General features: G+C 41.6%; 1 protein-coding gene across 1 annotated transcript in view; it reads left to right on the forward strand.

Moving 5' to 3' along the window:
* The window catches only part of EVI5 (ecotropic viral integration site 5), a 143,844-nt gene extending 119,543 nt beyond the window's left edge, over positions 1 to 24,301 (forward strand). Inside the window, exon 21 of the mRNA XM_044674835.1 lies at positions 23,002 to 24,301. Coding sequence (XP_044530770.1) covers positions 23,002 to 23,292 — 291 coding nt within the window. The 3' untranslated portion in view covers positions 23,293 to 24,301. The remainder of the gene's footprint in view (positions 1 to 23,001) is intronic.
* The last annotated feature ends 571 nt before the right edge of the window (positions 24,302 to 24,872 follow it).

Raw genomic sequence — 24,872 nt, forward strand, 5'->3', positions numbered from 1 at the left:
GACAAGTCACTTACCTCCAGTTGCCAAAGCTCGCTTCTGCTTTGGAAGTGATACTAGTAAAGGTTTTTAAAAAGTAAAATAGGGGGCAGCTGGGTAGCTCAGTGGAGTGAGAGTCAGGCCTAGAGACAGGAGGTCCTAGGTTCAAACCCGGCCTCAGCCACTTCCCAGCTGTGTGACCCTGGGCAAGTCACTTGACCCCCGTTGCCCACCCTTACCACTCTTCCACCTATGAGACAATACACCGAAGTACAAGGGTTTTTAAAAAAAAAAAAAAAGTAAAATAAAATGAATGCTCACCATTTAATTCAAAGTGTTTCCGAGAATTCTTACCTCTCAGATAAGGAAATATCCAATGGCTACCATTCCTTATTGCCTGAAATGGTCATTTCATGTCCTCCCACTTAATTATACTAGATAGTCTTTGTTCTTTTTGGAATACAGGTACTATATAGAAAACTGGTCAGTTAACAAGCACTTATTTACCAGTACTAGCATGTAGTACAGAGAGAAGAAACACACCCACTGCCCTCAAGGAGCTGATACAGTATTCTAAAGAGGGAAGCCAACACATAAAAAAAGAAGCTGGAAGGGATGGGGAGAGGCCAAGGCCCCTATCACTGGAGCTTGAGAGAGAAAATCTGGAGTATAGCTTGGACAGGAATGAGACCCCTGGGCCCCCTCCTTAAGGGGAGACTCTCAGAAGAGCCATCTAGCAGTAGGAGAGGCTATGGGGAAGGACATTGGAAAATCTTAAATTGAGGCTTAAATCATAGAATTGGAAGCCACCTTTCTCCTTATCTGGTTGAAGCTTTTCATCTTAGTGATAAGTAAATTTAATACACAGATTGGTTAAATGACTCACTCAGGGCCCTGTAGCTAGATAGTGACTATTCTAGGACTAAAATCCATCTAGTTTTTCTAGTCCCACATTCATTATATAAGGGATGGGATGGGGAAAGGGAAGGACAATGGGGATGTATCTCATAAGATATAAAAACATCTTATATTTTCATAAGCTTTCTACTCTGAAAGTTTTAAATTATACCAGGAGTATTATGTCCCACTGGCCCTCCTCCCAGCTACATAATCCCTCCAGAATATTCAATAGCACTTTCAGATGAAAATCCCAAATTGAAAATCCCAAACAGAAATCCACTGTCATTCCTCTTCCTTGCCTTTCTTTCCGAGGCAGGCCCTGGACTTCTATGCCATCCAAGGCTGGGGAATTTATCTGACTAGACCCTTCAGATTCTGCTCCAATTTCCAGTGGGTGCTACTAAAATCTTAGCTTTTAAGTTAGAATGGATGATCTAGGGAAAGATATTTCTGAGCCTTTGTGTTTGGTATTTCTAGAAAAATGCAATTAGATTAAAATAAGAAACTCTTTGAAATATCCATAGAGCTCCAGAAAGAGGGATAGAAATGAGTTGATGCGGTCCAGGAAGTTCTTTCTGAAGAGATAAGGGTCTAATCCAGTGGCTAGGCGTTTTCAGTAGTTGCCCTGGAGAGCTAGAGTCTTTATTGCAGGATTATGTCCCTTCCCATTCCTTCACTTTTTTCCAAATCCTTACTGAGCTACCTAGCTCCACCCCGCTACCCCCACCCCCATTCCCCATTCCTTTGCTTTCAGCAAATTCAGTTCTTCACATTTTGATTAGGTACTTACTCCCTGCTAAGTGCTGGGGATTCAAAGGCAAAACAGTTCCCTGCCCGTCCTGAGTTTACATTCTACTTGACTTTCCTTGTCTCCAAAGTACAGAATATCATCTCATCGCACTACCCAATTCAGATAGAGGGGCAAATCATTCCTACTAGTCAGTAAGTTTTAGGCAGTGCTTATTGTATAGGATTTTTTTGACCTCTATTTTAAGAAACAAGCCAGATGTTAAAGAAACAAGACCCTTATATGATAGGGAACCAACATACACAACTTTATGGAGTGTAACTGTAGCTGCTTCCTGCCTTAGATAAAAAGTTACATTGGTGTCATATTGATGGAAATGCTTTTTTGGGTTGCTAATGTTGTCAGGAGCTAGGGAAGCTCACAGTGAAGGGGCACCAAAGGGAAAGAGAACCAGGCAGAGCCTGGTGCCTCTGAAAACCAAAGGAAAAGAGAAATTCCATGGGAGAAGAGGCAGAACGCTACCCCAGAAAGGCACAGGATGAGGACTTGTAAAAGGCCTTTGGAGTTGGTGTTTAGGAAGTGAATTGGGGGTGGGAGGGACTTTCAGGCTGGGGCCAAAAGCCCAGTTACCAAAGGGTCAGGGAGTGCCAGTATGGAAAGCTTTTCCGGTTTCACAGTGAAGTATAGATTGCTTCGGCCTGGGGTATCCACAAGCCCAGTGTAGACCTAAGAGAATCTCAAGCCGTGGACTGGTGTAAGTCGACACAGGATTGATAATAGGCAGGATTCCCTACATGCCAAACTTACCTAATATTATCCCCTCGGTGTTTTTATTAACTAATACAGCTAGACAGAATTGCTGTGATAAAATAACCGAGGTGCTACTTGTCGAGCCTTCTCTGGGAGGTTATTGAGAGACTTTCACAATGATTTTAGATATCAGTTGACTGTACATTACCTACCACTATTTGAGTGCAACTTGTGATTATATGCCTGGTGGCCTGGATTTTGCTAAATTGGTGATGTCAGTGTTCCTTGGATTCTGTTCCTTGCTGTTCCCTGCTCTCACTCCTGTGAAAATCTTGTGTCCATGATTGTTTTTTAATGTAAAAACTTTCATGTAACATTTCATCAAAACTATTTCATTATGCCTAGTATTTGTGAAGCATATTCTGAGGGAAGTGGTGGGGAAAGGAGAGCTCAGCCCCACGGCCCAGTGCACACACACCGGTGCGGAGCGCGATCTCAGTCTCACTTGGAGAAAAAGATGCACAAAGTGACTGAAAACACAGAAACAGACGTGTGCCTGAAGCCCGAGTCCTTAAGCCGTGAGAAGGCAAAGGAATGGGTAGTGTTGGGCATGAAAGACTTGCTGAAAAGGATGGGCTCATCTAGTTTTCAAAAGATAGACGAGAGGAGTGTTGGCCGGCAGGCCAGGAGGCAATAGTATGTGCAAAGGCAGAATGTGGAGGATGAACCAGAGAGGATCCAGGCCACAGCTTCCTCCCCTAGAACCAAGCACCGCCCTGCCCTTCTGCCCTTTCTTTGTATTCTTACAGCATATAGCCTAGGCCCCGAAGGCTTAGCAAGAAGAAAATAGAATTAGGGACACCCTGGAAGTGTTGAGGACTAAAGTCAGTTTTTCCCCGCTTTTTGGAACCCAGTACCCAGGCATCCAGTTATTCTGAAAGTAAGGGTGAGCTTTCCGGCCTGTCCTGTGACCCTCAGATACTGATATTACTCATCATTTTTTTTTAAACCCTTAACTTCTATGTATTGGCTCCTAGGTGGAAGAGTGGTAAGGGTGGGCAATGAGGGTCAAGTGACTTGCCCAGGGTCACACAGCTGGGAAGTATCTGAGGCTGGATTTGAAGCTAGGACCTCCTGTCTCTAGGTCTGATTCTCAATCCACTGAGCTACCCAGCTGCCCCTCTTTATCATTTTTAAAGGTTGTGAAGTAGGTTTTTTCTCTTCTCCCTGGTGTTTCATGATAAACTTTTTTTTTTTATTCATGATAAACTTTTACCTAGATTTAATGTTCCAGTATAGCCTCATATAAATACCCATGCTTAAAATGGATTAATATCTTGGGGGAAAAAAATCTAAAATAAAATGGGGCATTATCTTTTAAAGTTTGGACCTAAAAAAGACATTTGATGTCTTTTTTTTTTGATGATCTAACCATAATATTGTAGATCAGAAGCAATAATATGAAGTAAATAGAACCTATGTCTTTTTTTTTTTTTTTTTTTAGTTTCTCACTAAGTCATCTCATTTGCAATGTAGATCACTGAACTGTATTTCTCTATAGCATATTACTGAAGAAATGGTTAATGGACATCTTGAAAAGGAAGTGATAATCTCAAAGATCTCCTCTAGCTTCATCAAGAGCAAGATCATTCTACCATAGATCTGGGGAATCCCATAGATGTAATTTACTTAGATTTTAGCAGAACATTTAACATTTTTTCATGCAATTCTTGGGAACATTGGTTCAACCATTATGAAAAAGCAATTTGGAATTTACCCAAAAGGTGACAAAAACTCCATACCCTTTGACCCAGAGATCCCAGCTGTTGAGCCTAAACCCTAAAGAGGTCAAAGACAGAAAGAACCAACAACACTAAAATATTCATAGCAGCACTTTTTGTGGAGACAGAACTGGAAACAAAGTAGATGCCCTTTGATTGTGGACTAGCTAAACAAATACCAGTTCACAAATGTGATGGATGTTAGTTAATTTGCTGTAAGAAATGATGACTATGAAAAATTCAGAGAAGTACGAAAAGACTCATTTCAACTAATCTAGAGTAAAGTAAGCAGAACTGGAAAAACAAGCTGTGGAATGACTATAACAGGAAAGCAAGCAAACAAAAAACCCTAAATGCAAAAACAACCACCACTACCACCAAAAACCCCTAAATACTATGTTGTTATAATGGCCAAGCTGGGCCCCAAAGAAGAATAAAGAAAGTGTGTCTGTCTTCCTTGCCAAAGTGCTAGACATTTGGAATAGTGGGTGTGGAGTAGTGCACAGCACCATCAGACTCCATAGATGGGCTTGATTAGCCTGGCCTTTTTAAAAAATTACTATTCTTGGGGGCAGCTGGGTAGCTCAGTGGATGAGAGCCAGGCCTAGAGACGGGAGGTCCTAGGTTCAAATCCGGCCTCAGACACTTCCCAGCTGTGTGACCCTGGGCAAGTCACTTGACCCCCATTGCCTACCCTTACCTCTCTTCCACCTAGGAGCCAATACACAGTATTGACTCCAAGACGGAAGGTAAGGGTTTAAAAAAAAAAAAAAATTACTATTCTTTGATACAAAGGATGGCAAACTGTGTAGGGAAGTAGGAGGCGGTATAGTCAGAAATGAAGATTATATAGTTTAAAAAAAAGATATCCAGAATAATTTTTTAAATTCTTATGAACAAGACAGAGACATGAGTTAGAGAAAAGCAGAATTAAATGGGTTCAAAAGTAATTGAATGTCTAGAATCAATTTTAATTGTTAAAGGAGAGACTAAGAGTGTCCTAGGGATCTGTATTGTTTAACATTTTTATCAGTGACTTGGATAAGGGTACAGATAGCATGCTGGATGTCTGGATCTAAGTATATCTTGATAAGCTAGAACATTGGGCCAGATCTAGAGAGATAAATGTAATAAAGAAAAATGTAAGGTTGTGATTTGGGTTCAAAAAATCAGCTTCACAAGTATAAAGATGGGTGAGGTATGACTAGACAGTAATTTGTTTAAAAAGCTTTTGGAAATTTTCATTTTCAGTGTGATCTGGCTGCCCCCCCCCCAAAAAAAAAAAACGACTTCATTTATTATTAGGCTACATTCCCAAATTAGACCACATCTGGAGTATCATGGACAGTTCTAAATACCACCTATTAGGGAGGGATGATAAAAAAACTGGAGAACATTCAGACATGAACAAAGATAGTGAAAGGCCTTGAAATCATGCCTTGTGGGGACTGATTGTAGGAACTATAGATGCTTCTCTCGGAACCTGGTAGGTCTCAAGAGACCTCGTGTAGAAGAGAGACTACACTTGTTCTGCCAGGTCTCAGAAGGCAGATCTAGAAGCAATAAGCACATTTTAGCTTCACATATAGAAGAATTTCTTAACAATAAGAGCTGTCGGAACTTGAAGTTAACTGCCTTGTGATGTTAGTGGATTGGAAGCAAAGATTGTTTGATCACTTGACCTACATGTGGTAGAATGAATTCTTACTCAAGTAGTTAACTAGATGGCTTGGGAAGTCCCTGACAACCCTGAAATTCTGTGATTCCATGATACTAATTAAGACCTTCTTTTCATCTTGCTTTCCAGAGTTCTCAGTAATAAACATGGATATTCCCACTCGCACAGATAATTATCGAATTGATAGGAGGTAGCTTTTTAATCCTTAAAGGGTTAAACAAAAAATTACAAATCATCTGAATTTTAAATTCTGTGATTTTTCAATCTTTATTTTTTAAGTTTTGTTGATACCTTTTGATTTTATGATAGTTATTTCTGGAAACACCCCCCAGGAATTGAACCTTCTCTCATAAAAAAGGGAAACAATTAAGGCAAAATATCCAATACAGTGACTCTGTAGCATTCTTTCCTGATGTCACCTCTCACCTGAAAGATGGAAAACTGAGTTTATTTTCTATTCTCCAAGATGATTATTGTTTTTTTAGCTGCTCAGTGCTTTGCTCCCTTTTGTAATATCCATCATCCTATTTTAATTCTGATTCTCCTTATTTCGTTCTGCATCTGTACATACAAATCTTTCATCTTGTTCTACTTTTTTCATAGTCATCATTTCCTACAGCACAGTGATGTTCCATTACATGGGGCACCAACTTTGTTGCTAATTCTTTGCTACCAGAAAAAGTGATCATATTAATATTTTGGTATGCATGCTACATGAGAAGCTAGAATGGCCCTGATGTACTACATACTTTATGCAAGGCTACAACAGTGAGTGATTTTTAACCAGATTGCCTAGGAAGATAGCTTGGGGCTAGATTGTGAAGAATTGTTAATGCTACTGTAGAATGTAGGAACAGCAAGACAAATCTGCATTTAAAGAAAAAAACACTTAAATGCTCAGTGAAAATAAAGAATAAGTATTGAGAAATAACCCTTACCGAATGTAAAGCATTCTGTTGTTCATAATCAATATGAGAGGTAAAGGGTTGGAGTGGAAATAGTGAAAAGACTTTAAGGGTTTTCAGATCCTGATCCTTCTAACTACTCTTCAGATCTATACAACAATCATTTCTTTCTTTTTTTTTTTTTAACCCCTTATCTTCTGTCTTGGAGTCAATACTGTGTATTGGCTCCAAGGCAGAAGAGTGGTAAGGATAGGCAATGGGGGTCAAGTGACTTGCCCAGGGTCACACAGCCAGAAGTGGCTAAGGCCAGATTTGAACCTGGGACCTCCAGTCTCTAGGCCTGACTTTCAATCCACTGAGCTACCCAGCTGCCCCCCAACAATAATCATTTCTTAATACCTACTCTGTATAAAGCACCAGGCTAGAATGAGGTATCTTCAAAGACAAAAAATGAAAATAGTCTGCTGAGGAAAAAGAAATGCCCTCAGGCCACGCGTGCCTGGAAGGAAGCAAAGTGTCCCAAGAGTCCTGAGTAAGGAGGAAAAGCTTTCCAGGCTTGGTCTGTGCCAAATCATCAACCAGTGAATAACAGCATTTACTAGGTGCCAAGTTCTGTGCTGGTGCTACTGTTACAAACCCAGATAGAAAATAGTCCTGAGCTTTGGAGCTTACACTTGTGGGGGGATGGAGCAAGATTCCTTCTGATTTGGGGACAGATAACTAGGGTGGAGCCAGGAATGGCTTCATTTTGAAAATGCTGCTTGATCAGTCTCTTGAAGGAAACAAAAGAATTCTAATGAAATATAATGGAAAAGTGTTTATTAAGCACCCCCTGTGTGCCAAGCACTGGGGAGAGTTCTGTGTGCGTGTCCTGGAAACATAGACATACACATAGGTACAGAGAGAGGGTCCCTGCTCTCCGAGGTCACATTCTCGTTAAGGGAGAAAACAAATGGGAAAAGTCAATCCGGTAGCTACTGAGAAGGGCTGAGAGGAGAGAGGAAAGAGTCCTCGCATTTCAGGGCGCCAACTTCTAGAGGGAAGAGGTGAGGAGGGGTGCCTTCCAGGCCTGCACACTAGGGGAAGGAGCATTTCACAAGAGAAAAAGCAACTTGGATGATTTAGCTAGACCACTGAGTGCAGGAAAGGAAGTAATGTGTAATAAAATCGGGAAGGTAGGTTGGAGCCAAGTTGTAAAGGACTTTAGGTGTCGATTAGAATGTGTGTTTTATTCTAGAGGCAAAAGGGAGTTGCTGGAGTTGTTTTTTTTTTTTTTTTAAACCTGTTACCTTCCATCTTAGAATCAATACTAGGTATTGGGGTCCAAGGCAGAAGAGTGGAAAGGGCTAGGCAATGGGGGTCAAGTGACTTGTCCAGCGTCACCCAGCTAGGAAGTGTCTGAGGCCAGATGAACCCAGGATCTCCTGTTTCTGGACCTGACTCTCAATCCACTGAGCTACCCAGCTGTCCCCTAGTTCCTGGAGTTTTAATGACACAAACAGCCTCTGTTATAGGAAATCACTTTTTCAGTGCTTCAGAGAATGGATTGGACATGGGGAAGACATGAGGCAGAGTCTACTCAAGAAGCTGTCATAGTCATCAAGGCATTGGGTAGTTGCTATGGGAATTAAAAGAGGGAATCAGAATGAGAGATGTTGTGAAGGTAGAAATGACCATATCTCACAACTGAGGAATCAGATAATGGCAAAGTTGCCAATCTGAGAGACTAGAAAGATGGTGAAGATGAAGGAGATTCAAAGGAAGAGTGAATTTAGGAAGGAAAGATAGTGAATTCTGCTTTGGATGTGTTGAATATTCTGTTTGAAATGTCAATAAGAAGTTGCTAATATACTGCTGGAACCCAAGAGAGAAATTAGGGCTGGAGGTAGAACTCAAATAATAACGAAACCCATGAGAACTGATAACCAATGCTTGATGCATGAGGATTATCTTTTATAATTGAAGAACAGAGGCCAAAAGGAGCCATGTGATGGCCTACCATGCTGCCGTGTATTCTCCTTTTGTGTAGAACAGGCAGCAGTTAAAGTTAAGTTAGGGTTAAACCTGGCCTTAAATCCCGTCTCTAACACTGCTAGTTTCCACCATTGTATGGCAGGAATTTATTTTCAGAAGCATTTGTAAACTACAGAGCCCTCTACAAATGTGAGATTTCACTGATGCCAAGAAATCTTTTTTTAAGTTTGTGTCTCAGTATTCTCTTTCTCATTCATGCTCTACAGTAGATTGATAGTTAGCCGGTAGAGCCAGAGGCAGTCGAGGCTGAGGTCTGTGCAGTCCAGCACAAGCATTTGTAACTTCTCTGGGATTCTCTTTTTCCCTCATTTTGTAAAATGAGATTTGCCTAGATAGATGATCTTCACACCTTTCCTCTGGGACTATTCTTTGCATTTCTTTATCTTTGCCCTGCTTAGGACAAAGTGCTTGACTCATAGTAAACACTTAATCTGTGCTTGTGTGCTGACCAGTTATGTAGGCCTCAAAGTTTATTATTCTAAATTAATGATAAGAAAAGCTCATATGAATTGGTGGAAATTAGGAACATTAGAATTTCTGTGGAGCATTTAGAACTTCAAAATAATGTCCTTTTCCTGGGACTTTTAAAAAATTGCCTGGATTTATATTTCTTTTGAGGTTCTGGTGCAGAAGATTTTAATAAAAGTAGAGTTCAGTGGTGACCAGAACATTTTCTTTGTCTTCATAATTCAGATCAACTAGATTGCTGAAGTTACTGTTTTTGTCCTAAACTCCTGGCCTACAGAGTCCAGGAAAGGAGACATTTCTACATAGAAAAAACTCGGACTCCTCTTGTGTGTATATGCACACACACACACACACACACACACTTTTTAGATAACTGGAAATAGTAAGGCATTTGGAGTGGGGGGACCTTTTCTCTTATTTCAAATAACTCCTTTTCAAAGAGGGTAAACAGTCACTAATTTAAATGTCCTTTTAATCGCATTGGCATTTTCCCTGAATGGACTATTTGAAACTGTGCTCCAGAAGGTGTTTTTCTTCCATTCGTACTGTCATAGAACAAAACTCAGCCCAGGGAACAGTTCGCTCTCAGATTTACAAAAACTAAGAACTCCAAACTGTGGTTGGAAGTGTTCAGCGCAGTAAATCACATGCTTTTCATGCACCCTATCTCACAGATGCAGTTGGACATGAGATAATCAGATTTTCGCTCCCCACAAACAACAGTAATGGAAGGCTGCTGGAGAACCAAAAATGTTGCTCTTCTAGGACTCGTCAGAGACCAAGAGTTGCTTTGCTGTCTGTCTGATTTAAGTGGTTGTGGTCAGTCTGAGGAACCTGTGATATGATAAGATAGCATTCATAAGGTCATGTGGTTTACAAGCACCCAATCTTAACTCGGCAGCCTCTGAGCTCCCCAGGATGAAGGGGAGGAGGAAGAACAAACCTTGCATGTTCAGAAGCTTATCTTGTGGTTCAGTGACATCAAGGATATTTTTTTTCTAAATATTCTATCAGGATTTAGATTCTTATTGCCATGTTTAACTTACAAAGTTTATGCCCTTAACCTGTGAAAAATGCTACATTTTTGCCTTTAATATAATGAATAAATACTTTATTATGTGCTTACTATGTGCAAAGAAAGCCTTGTGCTAAGAGCTGAGACTTGTTTCAAACAGAGAAGTAGGATAGTCCCTTCCCTAGAGGAACTTCTTAGGGGAGACGGCCCCCAGGAAGGTTTCAGATGCACCGTTGATAAAATTTTACCTATAAATATAAGGCTTTTATTAAAGCCTTTATCCCCAATTTTTCTTGTTATTAAATAAATAATCATTTCTGATGTCTCTTATCTTTATCTGTATACATTTAAAATTTTGTACCAATAGGTAGTCATGCTGGTATTGTTGGAGAAAAACCGGATACTAGATGCCAATGAACAATTCAGATGAATGTTTAAAATGAACAGGACCTAAATTTGGGAACTCTTGAGCTTTGCCTTCCAACAAAGAGGCCATCATGCTTTCCCTTGTTTTCTATCTGGCTACACATGTGTTATTTGGGATTTTTAGCTTTGAAAATGTTTTGCCTGAGATCTTAGAATATCTTTTTTTAAAACATTTTCCTAAGCAGGATCATTTTCATGTGGCCAAATAGGTAAAGGTAATCTCCCGTTCATGCCGAGAGCTGGACCAGTTAGCTACCTGTTTTCTGTAGGTAATTAAGGCAGGATGGCTGCCTGGACAGTGCGTGAAGCACATTCATTCTCCTTCTGGAGCCTGAGAGCGGAACAATACACGTGCCATAGCGGCGGACCACCTAGACTCGGCATAGGAGAGAAAGCGGGGCTCCCCTCTCACAGCCTCCGGAGGGGGAGACGCAGGGCCCAGGGGAGACGTTTCAGGAGCAGCCGTGTAGAGGGGGGCCCCCACGAGGCCCGAGTGGGTCAGGCCCATCAGCCCATGCTGTGAACACCTCCTGGGCCCACCCACGGCCCCCCGGAGCTGGGGGAGAGGAGAGGGACGAGACATCTTCCCTCTCCAGGAAGAGGAATGGAAAAGCCTTTATCAGGCATACTAAGAGCCGGGGATGCACAGGCCTTGCAGCCCGAGAAGCCAGCCACGAGGCGCTGGGAGAGGCCTCATGACCCCGGGGAGGCGAGCCGTCCTGGCTCTGGCTCTAGGAGGAAGGAGATGAGGCCTTGCTTAGTGGGAATCAGGCAAGGGAAAGGCGCCCTTAAGCCCGGCCCTGCTGGCCCCCGGATCACCTAGAAGGAGCCTTTTACCGACAGAAGTCCAGGGACAACGATGCACCCGGACGGACGTGGAATGTGTTCAGGAACAGCTGCAAGCCTGGAACCCGATTCGTAGAACCCAAAACACAAGAGCAGTAAGTGAACCCTTTACACGGCAGCCTCTGCTCAGGGGTCACTTGGCGTGACCATCTCCTTTCTGGAACGATGCCCAGTGGGCGGCCGGAGGGTCATCCTGTCCTCTGTGTAGTAACATTGATGTTTGCTCGACCTGGAGATCAGATCTGAATTCAAATCGAGTCCCTTAACCTCAGTTTCCTTGTCTCTAAGCTAGAGATAATAATATCTCTCACTTCACAGGATTTTTGTAAGCATTAAGTGTGATAATGAATAGAAATCATTTTGCAAACCTTGGAACACTATGTTAGCTATAAGAAGATGACACAAACACAATTTACTTTTTAAACGTAGCTGGGGATTTCTGGTGATGAATCCAGTGACAAACTAGGGTAGTAATATGAAGTACAACATCTTATTTATTTAAATAAATAAAATTTTAATTTTGAGATATTTTTGAATAAAATTTTTAATTTCACACAAGCTGCTGTGCTGATATTTAATATACTGCTTGTCAGTATTCATTTCCAGGTAGGCAAAGGTTTTGCACTGGGCGATGAGTGCTACTGAATTTTTCTGAATTTTTTCAACTAAAACAAAGTCAAGTCAAATGAAATCTATGTAGTCTTTGATGTTATTTTTTAAAGTTGTGAGTGAAAGAAATGTGAAGTGATTTATTTCCTGTAATTGCTCATAAATTTACATAGAACCATATATATTCCTAGCCTCAGAACCACTTTGTGCCTTCTGAATGATGAAAGTTTCTTTTGCTTTTATGTGTCAGCTAACAGGAAGTGGATCCATGATCACAATATTTCCTTTCATTTGTCCATGATTTTAGTTGTGTGCTTTGGGGGAAAGACCTTGTTTCATAATGCCTTTCATTTCCTCTCCCTATTATTTTAAAGATGGCAAGTAGCTTTAGATGCTCAGTTCTTTACCAAAGTTGTACTCTCTAGAGGAGAGGAGACCTTAGAGACCTTAGAGCACGTCTCCTCTTCTCCTGAAAAACCTGTTTTTAAAAATGAACTTGTACTGATTTATATATGTGTGTGTATATATTTATATATATATTTACATATAATTAGTAAATTATTTTTAAAGTAATTGTAGTCAGTTTGTATTTCTCAAATGTGTTTTATCAGGCTTTCTTGTAACTAACCAGGCTACTGAAACATAAAAACCTTTCTTAGTAAAGACATTTTTAAAAATATTACTTTAATCATATTTTTGCTTCAATTTTTTGAGAGCTTAATTTGATACATAGCTGTAGCTTCTGTCTGTGTAGGGAGTGTGACGTTCAAAAAGTCATGACCTCCCATTGATCGCTTTTATTGGTTTCCTGTTCTGATTCACTGGAAACCTTTTGGTCTGAATGCTTACTGCTGGTTTTAATCTGTCACGTTTACAATAGTTTTTGGAGAAGCTGATAATAGAGCACAAATTTAGCATTATATTTCCTACTCGCATTTTAGTTTTTGAGAACTGAAAAATCTAAAATTTGGGGGGAGAAGGAGTTGGTTTTTTTTTTAAAGAAACCCAACATAAACTACTACCAAAATATGTTGGGGGGGAGGGAGGGTTGGAGGGATGCCTATAAAGTCTCTAAAAATTAGAATTGCCGGTTTAAACAAAAAAAGTTAAATCAAACATCAAATAGAAATTATATTTTCTATTTTAAATGTTGTTCGGGAATTTATGGAAACATCAGAAACTCACTCTTAAATTTTAAAAGCTACCACGTGTTTTAGAGGGATTGAGAATTTGTGGAAGCCAATTGTACTGACATGTACTTTATAATCTTATATGAGTCAATTTTGGAAATTTACTGCCACTGTTCACTTGGTATCACATGACTCACTAAAATGGCTTAAACCCTGTCTAGTGGTGGTCAAAGTTCATTTATTTGGTTAGGGGGTTTTTTCCTCTGTGTGGATGACTTTTTTTCCACTTTGTTGTGGATTGGTTGTCTTTCAAAATACCCAATTTGATCCTTCTCTCATTCTTTTGAATCTCAGGAATTGTTACCCCTCAACACCATTCTGTTGCCTTTAGTTGTTAAATTTGGTGAAGGAAAATACCAGGGAAGATGATTTGTAAATAACTAAAATCCTTCCTGATCTCTTGAAATTCAAAGTTGCCATTACTCTGTAAAGTACTAAAGGGAAGTAAACAACTGTACTGAAACTAGTCTGGGAGGCCACCTCCATTGATAGAGGAAAAACACTTGCTCCCAAAGGGCACAATTTCTCAGCACAGATTTTATTTAGTCTCTGAATTTTTGTTAAGAGCTTGTTAGGAGCCACAAATAAAAATATTAAAAAATTTCCATGTTACAATAAGGTGATCCTCTGAAGCATAGTTCATCTTTCCTTTTATCTTACAAGATTACATTACTGAAATAAGACACTGAAAGTTTTCCCCCAAAATGCAAACTTCTTGAGTTTCATGCATGTGCTTGCTACATTGGGTTCTGTCTACATCAGTGCACATGTTTCTGCATCTCACCAGTTAAGTCAGCAAACATTTACTTTCTGAGGAATGCCAGGGTAGGCTTATCATCATGTTGTTCTCAAGCAGTGATGGCCCTCTCCAGGTTCAACTGAAAGAGACAGGCCTTTTTTTTTCTTTTTTTTTTTTTTTCTTTAAACCCTTAACTTCTGTGTATTGGCTCCTTGGTGGAAGAGTGGTGAGGGTGGGCAATGGGGGTCAAGTGACTTGCCCAGGGTCACACAACTGGGAAGTGTCTTAGGCCGGATTTAAGAGACAGGTCTTCATAAAATGACATCTTCAAAACAATCACTCCTGCCTGATGTCCACTCTGATTTCTAATTCTTATATTCTAAATGTTCTGTCCCAGTACTGTGCTATTGGCTGTCATAAACTACACCCATCCAGACTATGAGGATGGCAGCTTCTTGATTCTTGTTATTTAATGCTTTCTTCTTTGGAGCTCTGTTGTTAGATTTTCATTAACAACTTTCCATTGTAAATTATGTTTTTTGGTACTAGCTTCTGAAGTAGTTCATGCTGCTTCAAACCAATCAGGAAGTTCTCAATTTTAATCTCTGAGATTTGAGTTGGTTCACAGTTGATGAAAAATTGCTGCCAGAATGACTTCCCTGTTCAAACAAAACTTCTCAGTATTTTGACTTTCTTACTCTGTCTTTCTCTCATGCTTGACCTAATGAGGCAGCCGGCATCAGGTAAGGAATGGTACATTTAGTCTTTTATTCCTTGTATGCCTTCTGGGTATGTGTTGATCCTCTGCACTAAGCCACATTTTTCTCACTTCAGAATTTGTAGAAGGGATGAGTAAACTGATCGAATCAGCACTTCAGGGTTTTTCTTTTCAAACATCTTGTGCCAAGGATAAATACACATATCAGAATTATATTCGTTCACTAAGTAGAGCCAAACGTACAACTATACAGAGGGCATAAATTAGTGTTTTGTTTCAGTCATGTGTGGGGTTTTTTAATGCTATGGAATGCAGGGCCTGCCATGCTCCTCTTCTCTGTATAGTTCCAATTTCAGTCTATGTGCTGCTGAAGCAAGTGAATAAATTGATTGTTCATTTAGCTCTTAGTAACCAATAAAGCACTTGGAAACGGAAAAGAAACCTTTGCAGCTGTGCTTTTTTTTTTTTTTAAACCTATTGGCCAGAAGAGGAATTGTGTTAGTTTTATTGAAGTGGGGTTTGGAGGTTACCTGGGTTCCAAAGAGCAGACCCCCTCTGAGAGCTCAGCCGCAGGGATTCTTGGAGCCCAGCCTGCACCGGCACCCTGGACCCCTGGAAAAAACGCATTTCTTTCACTGAAAATAACTTTGTTGTTGTCATTTTGTCTGAACGCTCTCACTTAAAACGAAAGAAGTGTTTAAGCAGTTATACTTATTGCTTATTTAAAAGTCTTCCCTGGAGGACCACTTCTAGGGAACGTTCACATTTGATAGGAAAGAAAACAGCCGGCTTGACTTCTCTCCGTTAGCCGGAAGTGGCCGGTTATTTGGACGCCAAGTGGACGTGGTTTATGACTTTTAAACCAAGGACTTCATGATTCGGGATAATGAAAAGCCTCAGACACGCCGTTTCATCTTAGCAGATATTTCTTGCTTTCAGGCTTCACTTGTTTTCGCTTTTAATAAGTCTCGCATTGACCGATTCATGTTGACTTCCAGGATGTTAGTTTTACTAGCGATCTGGTGACTCGGGAAAGGCGTGCTCAGCAGCGGCACGGTGTGCCCCACATGCGGGAGGCTCTGGTGGTCCGAACAGCACCCAGAGCTGCCCGGGGCGGGGAGAGCAGAGAGACGCGGCCACGGAGCTGTGCAGAAGGCAGGAGAGCGGGAGCTAGGGAACCAGCCTGAGGCTGGATTTGAACCCAGGTCCTCTCCACTCTGCCTCCTAGCAGCCCCGAATGTTCCCTTTCTTGCACGCACCCAGATCCTGTGACCTCATCCATGTGTCAGAAGCTCCCCGTGTGGAAACTGCTTTCAAGGATTCATAAGCTTAGAGAGGCTGTGACTTGTCCAGGGTCACACAGCCAGGACAGGTCAGAGACTGGACACCTTACTGATTGCCAGACCGGCCATCCGTCTGTTCCACTGGATTGCCGAGCACTTAGCACATTGCTTAAAGTACCTAAAAAAATGCTTTTTTACCTGTTCATTCATAATACAAAAACAGAGTTTTCTTACTCAGAGAAAATGGCCTTCAGGCTTATAACAGCAGGATGCTCCAAGATCACCAGGAGGAATGGCTCTGTCCGTGAGGCAGCTAGGCGATGCCATAGTGCACAGAGTATTGGACCTGGAGTCTGGGAGTCCTGAGTTCAAATCCAGCTTCAGGCACTTACTAGCTGTGTAACTTTAGACAAGTCACTTAACTAAGTGACTTCAAGTCCATTTGTCTCAACTTCCTCATCTGTAAAAAGAGGAATAATATCCATTATTAGCCTTTCTTTTAGGGTTGTGAAAATCAAATGAGATAATATTCTTTTTTTCTCATTCAAAATATTTACTTTAATGTCTCCTTGTCTTTATTCTTTCTCTTTTTTAACATTTTAATAAATTCTCAGCATTCTTTTCTTTTTAAATTTTGAATTCTAAATTCCCTTCTTCCTATCCCTTCTACACCCTCTAAGAAAGCAAACAAGAGATAATATTTTTACCTTCCACCTTAGAAGCAATACTGTGTAATGGTTCCAAGGCAGAAAAGTGGTAAAGGCTAGGCAGTGGGGGTTAAGTGACTTGCCCAGGGTCACATAGCTAGAAAGTGTCTGAGGCCAGAGTTGAACCCAGGACCTCCTATCTCTGGACCTGGCTCCCAATCCACTGAGCCACCCAGCTGCCTCCTAGATAATATTCTTAAAACATTTAGCCCAGGGCCTGGCACAGAGCAAATACTATATAAATGATAGCTAGTATATCATTACACTTTTGTTCAAAAAGAGGTCCAAGAGAGGTCTCTGTAGCTGCCATCCAATATTTTGTTTATTTCGAGCCTCCCGACTTTAATTGGAGGTATTTCCCTGAGTGCCTTGTACAAGGCACCCCTGACATCCCAGCTTTGTCATTACACTCACAAGGGATTGTTGCCATCCTCATCCTCCTCATTCCCTGTTCCATCTCCAGGCTTTTCCTTGAATTGTCCTCCACACCTAGAATGAGTCGCTTCTCCTCTCCACAGTTTTTGTCTAACAGTATCTTGAATTTCCTCATTTCCCCACCTTTGATGATTTTTTTTTACCTGGGGGGGAACATATCTCTGCTATAAAATGCCATAGTTAGGAGGCTGGGAAGTATAATCTCCCACTTCCTCTTTTAAACATCCATTTTTTTCGGTGTCTGCCCGAAGGTTGACTGCTAGAGAGGGAGAGTGGAGGATAGAGGGAGTAGAGATGTATTAAGGGAGAGACAGTAAGGAGGAGGGGCGCTGCCCTTCATGTTTAAGAAGGGAATTGAGTTGTTTGGCCGAGTTTTTTAATCAATCTGTCAATAGGCATTTCTGAAGCAGCTCCAGCATGCCAGGCACTGTGCTAGCCACTGGGATATCGAGTCCCAAGTGGACGGCCCATTCCTCCATCCCCATGAATGTACGTTCTATCATGTATCCAAGAGGAGAGGTTGATCCATAGTGTTAAACTCTGTAAAGGGCTCAAGAAAGGTAAAAGTTGTAATGGGGATAATTTGAGGAAAGGTATGTGGGATAAGGGAATTTTGGAAGGAGGTTGTCAGAGACTTGTTAAGTGAGTAATCTAGGTTACAGGTAGGCTGGAATAAGGAGATTCAGGATATAATAGGACTGAAGTCAGGAGTATAACACAGAAGGGAAACAGAGATCTTCAGGGAGAGGAGAAATTAAACTAAACAGACAAACAGCAGGCTTTACAGACTGGGACTTAGACTCAAACACAGGCTGAGGGAAATAGACCAAACTGAAATTAACAAACAGGGTTTAGTTAATTTCACAGGAAGGGACTTGTTTTGAAGTAACACCTTTCCTTCAAGATGGATACCCGGCTTCCTTTCAAACCCAGAGTATGTTGGTTCTTTCCCTCTTCTTCCCTCTCTTAATAACTAACTGACAAATAACTAACAGCTGTTGAACTCAAAAGGATTTATTATCTTCAAGGATGATTTTTAGGAAAATGGGTTAAAGGAAGCCCTAACCGTTGTTTCAGGAACCTCAAGTGGGGGAAGGGAGGCAGAGATGAAGTCTGAGTAAGGACCTGCCTTTAATTCAGATTACAAAGTGCTCCTGATATCTAAAGGGAATAAATGATGACTGACTAGTTTCTTTATATCTAATATTGTCGATATAATTAACCCTTCACAGATTTGAACTCCTCTCTAATTACTCTCCTTATTAACTCCACAGACATATAAGGTAAGGGAGGGAAGGTAGAAAATAATATTGGGAAGGAAGATATAAAGGGTTTATCCAAAATAACAGTTTCTTAAATAAATATTTCAAAGCTAGGCTAAATTTCAATACTACAGCTAGGTAAGGAAGCAGCTCTGTTGGTTAGACAACCTCCCTCCACCGGAGACCCAAACCAACTGTCTCTTCCCTCCAGATTCCAAACCCCTAACTGCTTTAGAACTCAGCCAAAGCTTGAAAAAACTATATGACCCCCTCTCTCTATACTACAAAGTTGAAGCCTGTTGGATTCTACTGTTAAAAGAGATCACTTGGTAGCTTTGGAGAGAGCCGTTTCAGTTGAAGCAAGAGTTGGAATCCAGATTGCCAGGGGCCAAGCAGTAAAAGGAGCCGTAGAGGAGGGGAGGAGAGCTGCCCCCTCCCTGCCCCAAAATCTTGGAGAGAGAGGAGAGACGGGGGACTAACTCAGGTTGGGGAGGTCTAACAAGAAGTCTTTTCTGGATGAGGACATCTTGGGCATGTATGTAGATCAGGAGAAAGTGAAGTTTATAAAGAGAGGAGGGTGCCTTCTGACAAAGATGGTTGGGAACAAGATCAAAGCTCTTTGGGGAAGGACCAGCCTTGGTGAGAAAAGAGCCATATCTTCCTCCAAGAGGGAGAATAAAGAGTAGAGGGAAGCCATGGAATGGGAATACTTGAGCGTGAGAAGGAAGGCTCATTGAGGAAAGGGAGAAGATGCAGAAGAGCCGCTGGTGGGAGGATGATCAATCCAGGTTAGGATACTGTTATTATGGTGAAGGATCCAGCTGAGATTACACAGAGATGTGTCTGTAGGGAACCCAGGCAGAGCAGTTATGTGGTTTCTCCCTAGCTCGGTTCTCTTCGTGTTTTTTTAAACCGTTCTGTTCTTTCTTCATATCAAGTCAAAAACTGAAGAGCTAAAACCCCAAAACTCTCCATTTGTTCCCTAACAAATTTTTTTTTGTATTTGTTCTCTCTCTCTCTCTCTCTCTCTCTCTCTCTCTCTCTCTCTCTCTCTCTCTCTCTCTCTCTTTAAATCCTTATCTTCCATCTTAGAATCAATACTGAGTAATGATTCCAAGGTAGAAGAGTGGTAAGGAAGGGGAAGTGACTTGCCCAGGGTCACCCAGCTAGGAAGTGTCTGAGGCCAGATTTGAACCAGGACCTCCTGTCTCTAAGTTTGGCTCTCAATCCACTGAGCCACCCAGCTACCCCCTGAAGAAAGTGTTCTGATGGAAAATGTCCTTTCTGGTTCTTTATTTTAACTTCATTTTATAAAGAGGATACTAACTAAACCTTTTAGACTACATGATAACAATCCTTTATAGTAATTTTTTATAAATGATTGCTTCTGTAACTGCATTATTGCTTTCTTTCCTTTTTGTTTTTAAACTTTTACTTTCTGTCTTAATAACAAATCTAAGCTAGAAGAATTAGGGAAACAGGGTTAAATGACTTGCCCCAGGACCACACAGCTAGGATATCAGAGGTCAAATTTGAACTCGGACCTCCTAACTCCAGGCCTGGCTCTCCATCCACTGAGCCATCTAGCTGCCCCTTTTATTGTTACTTTTATAAGTTCTTGATTCAGTAGAAACTTCTTATGATATGGCATATCTGTGGAAATTAAAATTATAAATTAAATCAAAGAAGATAAAATTTGAAATAGATCTCAAAATAGACTCTAGAATTAGCCACAATCTAGAGTTTTGTCAGGCACAGGTTCATATCCATAGCTTATAAACTTAGAAAGGACTCATGGTCCACAAATTCACTTATAAGTTAGAACTCAGGTCACATTTTCCAACAAAAAATTTTTGGTTAAATTAAAAACTAATTAAATAATTTAAATAGTTAAATTTGGTTAAAAAATATTGGTTAAATTTCCAGGGCAGCCCATAAAAGTCTGATTTTAGGTTTAAAAACTACAGCAACAAGATTTCCATTGCATTAAATAAAATAGAAAAAAAAATTGTGATTTCCTTTTTCCTTGATAAAATATATTACTAGCATTGGTTTTGTTTATACTTGTGGTTGAGGTCATTTTTTGGCTTGTGACTGGAATTAAAAGGGAGAGAATGTTCTGAGGGAAAATAAATTAAAAGAGAAGAGGAAAAGAGAAAGTGTTGGAATAAAGAGTTCCCACAAACCATGAGTATATTTAACTGAGCTGTGAACAGAGAAAGAAATGGAAGAATAGTATTTATATTTCCAACAGAGAAAAGGAGGGGAAGGCATGGTGGTCAGGTTGGAGGGTTTTCTGTGCAAACCACTTAGCGGCACTATCCAGACCAAGAATTAGCTAGCTAGATGTTCCTAATTCAGAGACTTTGCGCATTTGGACGTTGCCAGTTCAGCTCCCTTTTGGGATGAAACAAGCCAAATTGATTCCATAGCTCAGAACTATTCATGTTTTGACATTATCCTAAGACCACAACTTTTGTTTTCCTATATGTTAAGCTCTTGACTGCCTGGTGGGATGGTGAGCAGGAGTAATCCTTGAGTAATCTAGAGACCTATTTTAAGCTAATGGTTTGGACTTCTTTTCCAAGTCCCTAACAGAGTTGCTTACAAGTAACTTATTTGATTGGAATTTGTTTCTCTTAAAAGGTTAGTTGGCAAGAGAAGGGAAATGCCTCAAGGATGAGAAGAAGGGAGAAGGCATTATCAGCAGTAAGCGGGGGAAAGTAATAATAAAAACTGGATAACTAGGGCAGCTGGGTAGCTCAGTGGAGTGAGAGTCAGGCCTAGAGACAGGAGGTCCTAGGTTCAAACCCGGCCTCAGCCACTTCCCAGCTGTGTGACCCTGGGCAAGTCACTTGACCCCCATTGCCCACCCTTACCAATCTTCCACCTATGAGACAATACACCGAAGTACAAGGGTTAAAAAAAAAAATTTAAAAAAAAAAAATTTAAAAAAAACAACTGGATAACTAAGCAAGTGAGAATGAAACCTACTAGGACTAAACTACATTTTTAAATGTTTGGTTCCTAAAGTAAACATCTAGAAAGACTGAAGCTTGAAACAGGATTTGGCTAGCTCAGATGAATCAGGTAGATTGCAGAAACTTAGCTTTTAGTGAATTTCATTGAAGACTTGCTATTAAACAAATTTGATTTTTGTCTTTTTCTTTTTTTTTTTTTTACTTTAAAAAAATAAATGAAGTCCCATCACTTTAAAAGTTTGGTTGTAGTTCATGTTATGGTGTCTTCAGCTTAAGACATTCATGAAGAACCAGACAAAGTAAAAACCAAGCATCTTTAAAACTCATTTGTAGTTAAACTTTTAATTCCTGCTGACTTATGAATTAGGTATGGGTTTTTTTTTTTCCTAAATAGACATCATCTTTTGAATGTACGCTATTATACGGCATGATTTTAATCTGCAAAAGACTGAAGAAATTTGATTCTTCTGTTCTTGCCACCCCCCAAATTTTCTATTTACTTTTCCTTTAGTATATGTAGACAGTACAGTAATCATCAAAAACTGACTGGCCCTTATTTTAGCCCCTTAGTCTGTCAGAGAAAGACGGGAGTCTGTGATTCAGGGCCCCTAACAGGGATGTCGGTCAGTCCCAACCCCCAGGGGTCAGTGACTGAAGGGGTGCTGAAGGAGAGTCTTGCCTTCCAAACAATCAGGAAATTGCGCTTCCTCTGCTATGCCTTCCTTCCTAACAGCCAGGAAGAGGGAAGAGTGAAGAAACGTTATTTCTTTTTAAAAGAGGGGGGGGGGCTGGAAAAAAAAAAAGAGGAGAGATTACACTTTATTTGTTTTAAGCCTCCTCCGAGCTGTAAATCATGGTGGTGTTGCAATATTGTGATCCAGGGTTGCCTCAGAAAAAGGCAGTTGTGAGGATGTCTGTGGGGATGGATCGGCCCTGACTCTGAAAGGGCCCCCGCGCCCCCCTGAGAAGGTGCCCGACATTCCCCAGAGCTTGGGAGACGTTACTTTGGCTCCACACCAAAGGATGCACTTGGTTTTGTTTTTCATGACCGAGACTGTTCTGTGATGAAGGCGGGTACCCGGGGGGAAGCCCTTCCTCCCCAGGCCTGCCCTGATGGGGAGCAAGGCGAGAAGAGGCTGCAGGAACTGCCAGACCTCGGGGGGCTTTCAGCAGGCCGCTAGGGCCGCGTCCCGCTTTTGCCTTCACCTTCTAGGCTTGATGTGCCCCTTTTTAAACGTGTTTGCAGCACCGATACAGCCCGAGTCCTTTTATAGGAGCTTCTTTAAAACCTGAAAAGAAAGAATGCTGACCGCCTCGTTTGGAGTTCTTGGACAGCAAGCACCGAGCAGCGGCTCTTGTCCCTCAGCAGAGCGGCTCGGGGGCTGCAGCACCTCAAGCCAGAGGACAGGCTTCTTGTGTGGCGGCCATGTGCCGGCCCGGGAGGCGCTGCTGGCTGGCCCGGAAGGGCCGTTTTAATAAGTATTTTCTTGGAGTTTGGCCTGTTTGGGCTCACTATTAACATGTTGGTTTTTGGGTTTCTCTTTTAACAGCTCAGGTGCCTGAAAGGCAGGAGGGGCTTCTCAGGCCAACCCACTTTTGATGGGATCCACATCGTCAACCATTTAATAGGAGACGACGAGTCCTTCCACTCCTCCGATGAAGACTTTATAGCGAATTCCCTTCAGGAGGGCCGAGTGCATTTCCCTCTGCCCGGGAGATCGGGGCTCCTGGCCGCAGAGGGCAGCAGCGAGAGCGACGCCGAGGATGGCGTCCTGGAGGCGAGAGAGAGCCCGAAGGAAAAGAGGCCGCCCAGGAGAGAGTCTTACTCCACCACGGTCTGATCCTCCCTGCCACGTCAGGCCTCGGCGCGCAGAGGGGAGGAGCCAGCGGTGGCACGCAGGGGAGGGGCGAGCGGTGGCGCCACCGAGACGTCCCAGAAGGAGGGGTCCGGACCGACGCTGGGGCTCTCCTCGGCCGCCACGTTCACGTCCGTTGTCCAGTCTTCTGACCGTTGCCAAATCTTCCCCGCTGACGTGCCATTGCCGTACACTGGCCTTCGAGAATGGTTCGTGGGTAAAAGAAGGTTCTAACAGTATTACTGGATATTATTTTTCATGAATGTTTCTTGTTTTGGAAAATGCAAATAGAACACATCCACATGGGAACCATTTTAAAGTTCATAAATATGTAAAATATAATTATTTTTCTTTGGAAGAAACTGCTGTGTGCAATAGTTTATGCTCAATGAACAAATTGTGTTTTTAAGTTGATGAATTTGAGTTCAAGATGGCTGTTCGGCAAAGCATTGATCAGGACACACGTCTGATTGACCTTACGTTTCTTTTTTATTATTAAAAATTACTGTATTATTGGCGGCCCGCCGAGGGCTCCCAAACACACCCTTTTTCTGTACAATTTTTTAAACACAAATGAATGGTTCTGCTATTCGTCCTGAGGGTTTCAAGAATTATTTTTCCTTGAAGTTGTATGTGCGTAGGATGCTTTCATTGCATTACCTGTCAAATAGTCTGTTAACGACACTACGTTGTTTATTTGTACATATTTATAAATCTGTACCAATCTGAAGGTGTACATGACACATCGTTTTATATGGGGAATGTAAATGTTCGCAATATGGCTGCTTTGGGCATTCTAACAGGATTCTGTATATACCAGAGAGTTGGACAGATTGGAAAAATACAAGGTAAACACTCATATTTTAATAGCTTTAGTATCAACTTAGCGTTGGACACTAGCCAATTCCTGACTTAACTAATGCTTGTTCAAAAACACTATTGATGGAAATCTTTTAACTACATGGACCTAATAAATTTTTCATGATTTAATAAAGGTGTGGCATGTTCTGTGAGCCGTGGGTGACTCCGAGGGGGATGCGGGGTCCTCCCCGATCTTCTGCGGAGGCCAGCAGACGACTCTCCCGGGTTCTAACATGGAGACATTTTTCTCTGCTGGATTACTGCAGCCTTACAGGGCAGCCCGGGTCACCGTAGAAGCCCGGCTCTTCCCTTCGGCCCACAGGTGCCCCTCTTCCCACCCCCCAAAGCCCCCCAAGCTGCAGATGGGAAACCCTGGCTTCCTCGGCAATCCTGGGCATCTTAGTCTGTTAGCCTTAGAACGTTCTTGGAGAAGGCATCCACAGGCTTCGCAGGACTGCCAGAGGTCCCTGAGACCCAAAAAACAGTGAAGAACCCCCTTTTTTAAAGTTCTACAAGTAGGCTGCAGAACTGGACCTCTTCCTCCAGGATCAAAGCAGGATTTCTATTCACCTGGCAGCTAGAAGGTGGGTCTTAAAACCAAGAAGACCTGGATGCAAGTTCTGTCTCAGACCCAGTGCCGACTGTGGGACCTTGGTCAAGTCATTTAATCTCTCCATGCTCTCGGCAGGTTTCCAAAACTATAC

Source organism: Gracilinanus agilis, chromosome 4, assembly GCF_016433145.1.
Source record: "Gracilinanus agilis isolate LMUSP501 chromosome 4, AgileGrace, whole genome shotgun sequence".
NCBI lineage: Eukaryota > Metazoa > Chordata > Mammalia > Didelphimorphia > Didelphidae > Gracilinanus > Gracilinanus agilis.